Source organism: Pleurodeles waltl, chromosome 5 (assembly GCF_031143425.1).
Source record: "Pleurodeles waltl isolate 20211129_DDA chromosome 5, aPleWal1.hap1.20221129, whole genome shotgun sequence".
Classification (NCBI taxonomy): Eukaryota; Metazoa; Chordata; class Amphibia; order Caudata; family Salamandridae; genus Pleurodeles; species Pleurodeles waltl.
In genome coordinates, this window is record NC_090444.1 from 1,730,109,899 (window position 1) to 1,730,118,894 (window position 8,996).

General features: G+C 48.2%; 1 protein-coding gene across 4 annotated transcripts in view; it reads right to left on the minus strand.

Annotated features, from left to right (window-relative positions):
- MMUT (methylmalonyl-CoA mutase) overlaps positions 1–8,664 on the minus strand; it is a 197,334-nt gene extending 188,670 nt beyond the window's left edge. The window contains exon 1 of one of the 4 annotated variants that reach the window (XM_069236109.1): positions 8,462–8,664. In XM_069236109.1, the coding sequence (XP_069092210.1) occupies positions 8,462–8,483 (22 nt within the window). In that variant the 5' untranslated portion in view covers positions 8,484–8,664. Of the gene's footprint in view, positions 1–7,060; positions 7,174–7,327; positions 7,437–8,461 lie in introns of those variants that run through there. The other 3 variants (XM_069236112.1, XM_069236111.1, XM_069236110.1) reach the window with 3 other exon arrangements.
- Between the last annotated feature and the right edge of the window lie 332 nt (positions 8,665–8,996).

Sequence of the window (8,996 nt, forward strand, 5' to 3'; positions counted from 1 at the left end):
AGGAAGAAAATGATGACCTGCATGGGAATATAGACCAGGAGGTGGCCACACAGGACTAGGGTGACCAGAGCAACGAGGGCCAGGACAAGAAGAATCAAGACCAGTAGAAGAGGATCATGAGAAAAAGGACTATGTATGGGTAAGGGTGAGAAGGACAAGGAGGATGTGGAACAAGGAAATAGGACTCAGTGGACTAGGGCTAGAAGGAATAAAAGTATCAGTGGTAGGTGAAACAGAAGGCCTTGGGCCAGCCACACGAGGATGGCTAAGGAGTCTGAGAGTACGAACTAGGATTCGAGGGACAAGGAGGGCAAGTGTCAGGAGTAGCATATCCAGGTGGACAGACTTAAGATGACTGGTATCAGGTGAACAAGAAAACAGAGGACCACCGACAGGAAGACCAGGAACGTAGAGATCGGATCAAGGAGGACCAGTAGGCCAGAAGCAGAAGGACCAGGACCGAGAAGGACCAGGGCTAGCAGGACCAGAAAGCCCTTGATCAGCGGGATCATGAAGAAAAGAAAGGATCAGGAACATCACAGCAAAGAGGACCAGAACCTGGCATACCAGGAAGACTAGGGTAAGAAGGATCAGGAAGGCTGCAGCCAGAGAACCAGGATGGATGGCTAGGAATATGATGGCAAAAAGTATGAGGAACAGGATGGCCAGGCCAAGGAGGACCTTACTCAGTTTGTGTTGAACGATGAGGCCAGGGAGCAGGAGGACCATGACCAGGAGGATTAGGACCAGAACCAGGAGAACTAGGAGGATCAGGAGCAAGAAATGTACACCAGAATAAGCAAGGAAGATGGGGGTGTAGCAACAATAGCAGGAGGATCAGTGCAACGAGGTCTAGAAGGATCACTACAAACAATACCGGTAATAGATCTAGGAGTTTTAGGGGGGCTAGAACCTCAAAAGTATCAAGTGGAGCACAAAGAAAAGGACCGGGAAGATTCATAAGACCAGGGTGGACCAGGACAGCCAGAGCCGTGAAGACCAAGAGCATCGACCTGGATGGCCAGCAAAGCGCTCTCCATCCAATCTCAATGCCTCGAAGGCCTACAGCAACATATGAAGCTGGGGTAAGTGGGTTACATATAGGGCATGAAGAAATCTAATGTGATAAAAATAATACACTGGCATATTTCTCCTCATTCACAAACTACATCTGATTTCTGGGAGGTGGCCTTAGTAAGCCATAAGTGCTAGCGGACATATTCACCATGGACTAAGACAGCCTGCTGTGGGAGGGCCACCAACTTGTGTGTAGCACACCCTGGGCTCAAATGTACCTCACCCATTCACCCAATATCATGCATAATGACCTTCCATATGTGTGTAAGGCAAGAGACCATATTTTGGGGTTCCGGTTCACCAAAAGCAAATCTCCCCACAGTGATATGGGTTAAAAGAATTGAGCCTATGCAATATTATTCGTCTGCTGCCATGACCTGCCATCATATAGCATGGGTTGATGGAGCAGTAGCCAACCGCATTCAGAATAGGTACAGTTTGGGCATCCACCTTTCAGAGAACCAAGGGGCATGCAGGGGCTACTGGACCAAACAATGATAGATGAGGCCTTTTACTCCCAATGTGACAGGCCCAACTTACTATGGATGCTGCTCAACTGGGCTAAGAAACTCTTCTGCACTTGACTAAGCGGTAGGCGGGTCGAGCAGTCAAGGCTCCCCCGGAGGGGAGGAGGGTGAGGGGTGTAGATACAGATCAGTGAATACAACTCCTAACTCAAAGTGCAAACAGTATGAACAATAAACCAATGTCCAGACAAATGCTTGTATTTAAGAAGTCTTTTATTTCTAACTCTACACATGCAAAGCAATACGAAACTCAGAAACAATAACACAATCCCTTTGAGATGGAGGCTCTAGTATTTGTCAGGAAAATCCCTGTCCCACCCTCCATCCTGCAACGTGTTTGGGGTTATTCCCCAATCACTGTTGGCCGCATACAGGGAATGCTCACTAGTAGGCCGTACTCAAGAATTCCCGTTTGACTCTTCATGATTTAGACAAAAGTGTCTATGGTACAGCAACACCATTAGTAGTGAATCCCCCGGGGCCAAATCGGCCCAGTTCACGTCTTACCTACTTTCACAGTATGGAAGAGGTCAGTGGTGCAGGGGGTGTTCTGTGCGCGAGCACCCACAAGTGTGCTCTGCTAAGGGAAGCTGGGCTGCCTGTGGTCTACACTGCAGCACCCAGTGGCATAGGCTCTCTCTTTTGAGTGACGCAGCAGTAGTTCTCTCTGTTGTCAGAGCAGCTCCCAGATAATGAAGATGTGGTAAGTTGGGTTTACCGGGGAGATTACGTCCTTCAGCTCCCTACTTGAGCCCAGTGAGGGTGGGACGCCATCCACAACGTCCTCTGCAGTCCTAAGTCGTCAGTCAAGAGAAGTTCCCTCACAGTGCGTGTCCAACCCACCAACCGTAGCCTCAGTCTCTCCTTCAGGCAGAGGCCCAAATACTTCAGCAACGTTGGTACTGGCAGCCCCTCCTGGCACACGGGGTTGCCACAATACTGGACAGTGCAAACACAGGCTCCTCTGGTACAAGCACCTCCACCAAGGTTATGAGTCTCAATGCTTCTCAAAGCAGCAACTTTACAGGTGAACCCCTCGGGTATACGAGGGCATTGCAGCTCTGCAGTACAGGCTTGTCCACTCCTGCATAGCGCTTAACTCACAGCTCAGTCCACGACAGCCATCTACAGGCATAAGGGGGTCACTGAGTCAACACCGCACACGGACAACGGCCTGATTGGTGCATTCAAGTTCCCACACACCTCACCCAGGTAGTCCTCTCGACAGGGCTGCCCTCTGGACCTCGCTCCCTCCAACGCTGTCCTCTTCCTTACAGGGCACACTTGTCTTGGAAAGCAAGCAGGCACTGGTGAGCCAGGCTTCAGGGTATGTGGTCTTGGTTTCTTGGGTGATGTCTTCTTACACAGCAGGGAGACTAGCAGGCCTTTGCCCCAGTCATGGTCACAGGCAGACTCTTGCAGAGCTTCCTTGTCTCACACAGCCCATGTGGCTGCTTAGCAGAGAACACATTTTGGAGGCTCAACATTGCCTTCTTGTAGTCCTTTTTCCAGACACCAAATGTGATTTACACTCCAAGTCTTTGAAGTTTTATGTTGGTGATCTGCTTCTTTTGAAGTGTACATTTCTCCTTTTATCCTTTCCTCCTGAAAGTATGTCTGTTACAGCAGGCATGACTCCGAAGCTGACTGCCCCGTAACACAATGAATGGGAGTGACCAGACTTCACACCTGGATGTCAGCCACATTGATTTGCGCATCAAAAAGTTAATCCCAGACTCCCAGCCCTACTCCTTATGATCCCCTTATCAGCCCCATCTCCTTTCCTGAAAAGTGTCCATCTCTCTTTCCTGTGATCTATCACTGAATCAAAGAGCAATCTTTGGAAGTGTAAAATGGAGGGTCCCTTCCGCCTTTTCTCCAGTGTGTCCCACCAGCTCCCAGGAATGTAGCAAAAATGTCTGGAGGGGAATCTTCTATTCCTTATGTTTTCACCAGACAGGCCTGTGCTTCCCGAAATGGGACCCAGGGTCCTCCATATAATATACCAATGAAGGCATACTAACTCAGTGTACATTTGCAGCATACTTACTGTCCAGCACTGTTACCTGCATGCACTGTACCATTACAAGTATACATACAGAGAAGTCAGTACACACATTCAGTCTGTGTGCATTATTCAGCACTGAAACCTTTCTTTAATGTACCAGGGTGTGCCATTTGCAAACACACACTGCCAGCACACACAGTCACCGTGTGCGCCCTGCACAACAGTTCACCCATCATGTACTGCACTTCATACAAGCACACATAAAAAGAGCACATGCTTTCATTGCGCACACTCTGCACAGCACTGCATCTCTCATGTAATGTAATTCTCACATGCATACATAAACCCAGTACATGCACTAACTATGAATGTAGTGCACAGCACTGCTCTATCCCTGTACAGTACCCTTCCCAGGCACACAAACAGCGCATAGTCACTACTCATGTGTTGTGCAGCACTCTGCATCTACCCTGATGTATGCCAAGGGTGAGTTAAACACCCGGCAGCTGAACTTTTAAAAAGGCGAGTGAGCCTATAGGCCTCACTCCAGTAACACAGGGTAAAACAGTCCTGTTCACTGCTACTGCTCACTTCTTGTGCTACTTAACTCCTAGTGAAGGTGGTAACCTTCCACCACTAGGAGGGCAGTGCTTTGGGCGCTCCTCCCAGAACAGCATGACTGTAACCTGTAAGAAAGGGCTATGTTTACCTATGACAAAAAAAAACAAATCTGCATTATGGATCCAGGCAACAGTACAGTTGGGCACTCAGGGCTGGGGTACATGTCTCTTATCATGCAGAGGACTAGTTTGTCAAACACCCCACCAAAGAAAAAAGCTTAACAATGAAGCACTGGCTAAGGGCATGCATTATTCGGTTCATCACGGTGGAGGGATGGAACTCGGAGAAAGCCAGAATAACTGAAAGCATAGGATGATACAGTGTGTCCAAAACATGCAGAGGACTTTCCTTACATTAAACTAGTTAATCTTTTCAGATCTTTGGAGTGCAATGAAATAATCACACTCTGTTACCTCCTAAACCTCAACTTCTCATAATGATTATCCAGAGAGCATTTCAAATGCTCCTATATATTTTCGCAGTACATTCTTTGGTCATAGTACAAGTAGCACACCACCAGCGAAGAAAAGGAAGCATCATTTCACTGTCAGTCTATAGGACATAGAAAGTTCCCTGTTAAAAGACTGCATTCATTTTATTTGCATCCCGAAAATATGAAAGGTCTGAAACTTAACCTCAGCACACCTACATGGCTATACTTATTGACTCTGTAATCAGGGTACAGAGTGCATTAAAATCAATGCTATACTATTTGTTCAAAGCTATGAAGAATTTAATAGGAAGACAAAAAGCCCCCAAATTTGGAACATCAACTGTGCCCAAAACTCTATAAGTCAATACAAATAAGCAATCTTTTAAGGATCACATATTTGGAAATTGGAATACCGACGATATATCCTAGGTCCACTGTCCTTTTCAATTTTCTGAAAGGAATTAGGCTTCAATGGTGATGTCATTACCAACCAAGCAATCATTTAATATTTGCTCGCCAAACATAGCTATGTGTGGATCTGACAAAAACATTGACTAGCGTTTGGCTACGTATATAGATTCTGCAGCAGCAGGATAGACAAAGTTTCAATCAATCAATCAAAAAAATGTATAAAGCGCGCTACTCACCCGTGAGGGTCTCAAGGCGCTTGGTGGGGTGGGGGAGGCAGGAGGGTCACTGTTCGAACAGCCATGTTTTGAGGTTCTTTCTGAAGAGCAGGAGGTCTTTGGTTCTGCAGAGGTTGGTGGGGAGGGAGTTCTAGGTTTTGGGGCGAGGTAGGAGAAGGACCTGCCTCCTGTGGTGGTGCTTTGGATGCGGGGGACTGTGGCTAGAGCGAGGTTGGCTGATCGGAGTTGCGGGTGGGAGTGTGAAAGTTCACTCTTTCGTTGAGTTATGTAGGGCCGGTGTTGTGGAGGGATTTGTGTGCGTGGATGAGGATCTTGGATGTGATTCTCTTGTTTATAGGGAGCCAGTGAAGGGTTTTGAGGTGTGGTGAGATTAGTTTGTGGCGGGGTAGGCCAAGGACGAGGCGCGCAGCTGTGTTCTGGAGTCTCTGGAGTTTACGTGTGAGTTTGAGTGTGGTGCCGGCATAGAGGGCACCACACGTAAAGTTTCAAGTATTTGCAAGGCTACTGACCAAACTGTACATAAAGACTGCCTTCCGATTAATACATAATGTCTGCTATTGAGCCACCAGCCACTTAAACAGTGACATTTCTTTGCTATTTCCAAGGCCGCTAGCAAAAATATACATAATGACTGTTAATCTGCCATCAGCCGTGTAGATAGTGAACTTTCCTTGCTATCTGCCCATTCACCAGCCAAAGAGTGGAGTATCTCTACTATATTTAGCCAGTTGCCAGAAAAGCAGCAGAGAGTTGGCTAAATAGCCCAACGCACGTTAAAATGACTAAGGCCTTAAAATTTCATTCAGTGGTAGCACGTGTCTTGAAGTTTGGGGGCGCAAAACCACTTGAGGAGACTTTACCAGAAAAAAATAGGCGCATGATGTGTGGCAGCAGCGTCACTGCAAGGGCCCACCTCTCTCTCTCTCGCTCACACAGACATGTAAATATTGTCAGCTGTGCTATGTCATTAGCACAAAGAACAGGTATAGGACAGGTATCAACGGGTGTAGCGTCCCCATTCTCTCGCACAACCACATGTAGGCACGTAACAAAAAGTAAATCGTTCTTTGTGCGGAGGACATATCGAACATGTGCAGCAAGGCAGCTGTGCAAGGTTTTCCGTGTACGCAGAATGCAAAGACAGGAGCAACGCAAACTGTCTTTATAATATGTTTAAGGTTCTGTTTGTGGTGAATGATCATGTGTTGGTGCGATACGTCCGCACCCTCGAACACTCGTAATATCTGAATTTTCATTGTGTGCCTTTTACACATCATTCACGGTGTCCATGGTTCTAAATTATTAATGAAATAATAGAATAATTTTACGGGTTTTAAGTTACATAAACAATTGCAATACGATCAACAGAAGTACAAAAGCATCAAGAACGCAGTCTCTTAAAAAAGGCAATGCGGTTTTGTGCTATTTTTTATCCTCACAAAAAATAAAGGTGATCACTGCATCTGTCAACGAACTCTGCACTGTAGTAGCTGCTGTCTTGGCTACTTTCAACTGAAATAAATGGGCTAAGACTACTGATTAACCGTCGAGGTCAACCAAGGGGAGATACGTGGAGCCATACGGTAAGGTAACCTTAAAAGTGGCACTAGCTGTTAAGATGCGTGTTGCTGTCCAGTTGCAAACAGACATGAGCTGGGTACACACGACGTGGTTCCACTGGAAGAGAGTGCAATGTCATACCCGCCCCTACCGAACAGTTGGAGAAACTGACTCACGATGACCTTACCTTTTGTACCCTGATAGAGGAGCTTATAAAATCCGATCGATTCTGCTTTCTTTCGGTTCTCTGCTAGTTCCCAAACATTAAGTTAGAAAACGACCCGGAAGTGATCACGCATGGTGCACTCAAACTATGGTTCCGAGGTACCTGCGTCCGGCATTTCTGTAACGCAGTACCGGCAGCGCACAGACCCGAAACGCAGCCTGAGCGCAAGCAAGACCCACATGTTGCAGAAACAGTATGTTTTCCCACGCAATGTTTATTGTCACTTACTGCTGGGCACCCACCTTGTCTTCACACAAGCGGCTGTCACCCGTGCTATCTTCGGCCCGCCTCCTTCTCGGGTGAACAGGCAGAAGCAGCCGCACGCCGAGCCGAGGGGGGGGGGGGGCTCGTCTCAGCCAATAGCGCTGTCTAATGTACATTACAATTACATTGGGAATCCAGTCCCATAACAGCACGGTGTCTGCAGTTCCCCGCCTAGTACAATATTTTCAGTATGACCAGAGTTCTCACGTTTCCCAGCTTCATGTGTGACTGGCGCATCCAGTCCAGGTTTTATCTTTGACCTGCGGAACCCAGCCCCCGTGCCAGTATAAATAAGGACCACAGGTCCCAAAATGCAAAGCAAATCCCTAGAGTGGATGGGCTACTCACGCGTGCACCTGAGAAACTTGAGAGCTGTTTGCTTCCAAGTGAGGCGGCAGCTGCTTCTGTATGTGTAGATGCCCGGGGGAGGATATGCCCGGGACGCTGGGGAGCGTATTGGGCGCGGGGGTTGTCTACAACCTTTCCATATCATTCTCTACGACAGTGGCCCACAGTCAACTACATTTACCAGGTCCGAAAGCATTTCTAATCAACCAATTACAATTTGATGCACTTGCGGCGGGATCTGTCTCCCAAGCATCATGAAACTTTTGCGTAAGCGCACTTTATACACAATACATAAAACAACAGTGACCGTACGGTTGCACGAGACAGCACGAGAGTTGCACTAGAGTTAGCTGGGAGCTAGGGCGGGTCCGGGGCAGCTGAAAGCACCTGCTACCCGGCGGGAGCCCCGCAGCAACCAGGAGAGGGTCAGTGCCAGGCGGATGCAACAGAGATCACACCGAAGGACGAAGTTTACGACGGGCGGGCACAGCATCTTCCAGAGGAGACCGCCGTCACAGCTGGTCGGCTTTAGCACTCCAGGGCCGGCAGGGAGAACCGCAGTTCCCTGGACCTCTATTCACTGATGCACTCGTCTCCGAGAGGGGCTTATTGAAGAGTCGAAACAACGCTGTTAGGCTGGGCAGAGGGTAGCTCCAGGTGCTTCGTTCCGCCGAGTCTGACACCCGTCTGCCTAGCCCTCCATCCGCAGAGTCCTCTTGCGCACTTGAAAATTAACTGCAGCAGCCGTACCTGTAGCAGCAGCCCAGCACATACACCGTCTGCTCCTCGCCGTCCGGATCCACCTGCTCCTGGGACATCGCTGCTGCTAGCCCGACTAGTCTCTGTCGGGGGAAAGCCCCCCACCACCCTGCTCTGAGGAGCGACTCTTGCGGATTAAGCCTTCCGCTACCATAGTTGGAAAATTAACTGGTGCCTGACGCTGCTCGAAGTCCGCAAGAGTTTTCCGGAGAGATATTGGCCCCATCTTGCCCTACTGTCAGCGAGGTTATGAGTTCCAAAATGGGATAGGCGCATACTTGTGAGCCACTTACCCAAGACCAAGGGTCTTCAAACCTGGGTGCGGACCACCCTAGGGGGCCTCGAGTGCTCCTAAGGGGGGCGCCAGGCTCTGGCCAAAATAAGCATTACACAGTTAACAGTGTTTTGTTTTAAGCAGAAACATGTTATAGCATTTTTAAAAATGCAACAGTACTTAACTGCAATGTTTGACTACGTCTAGACATATTTAAACATTACCAACTTTATAAAATAATTGTGAAAATTC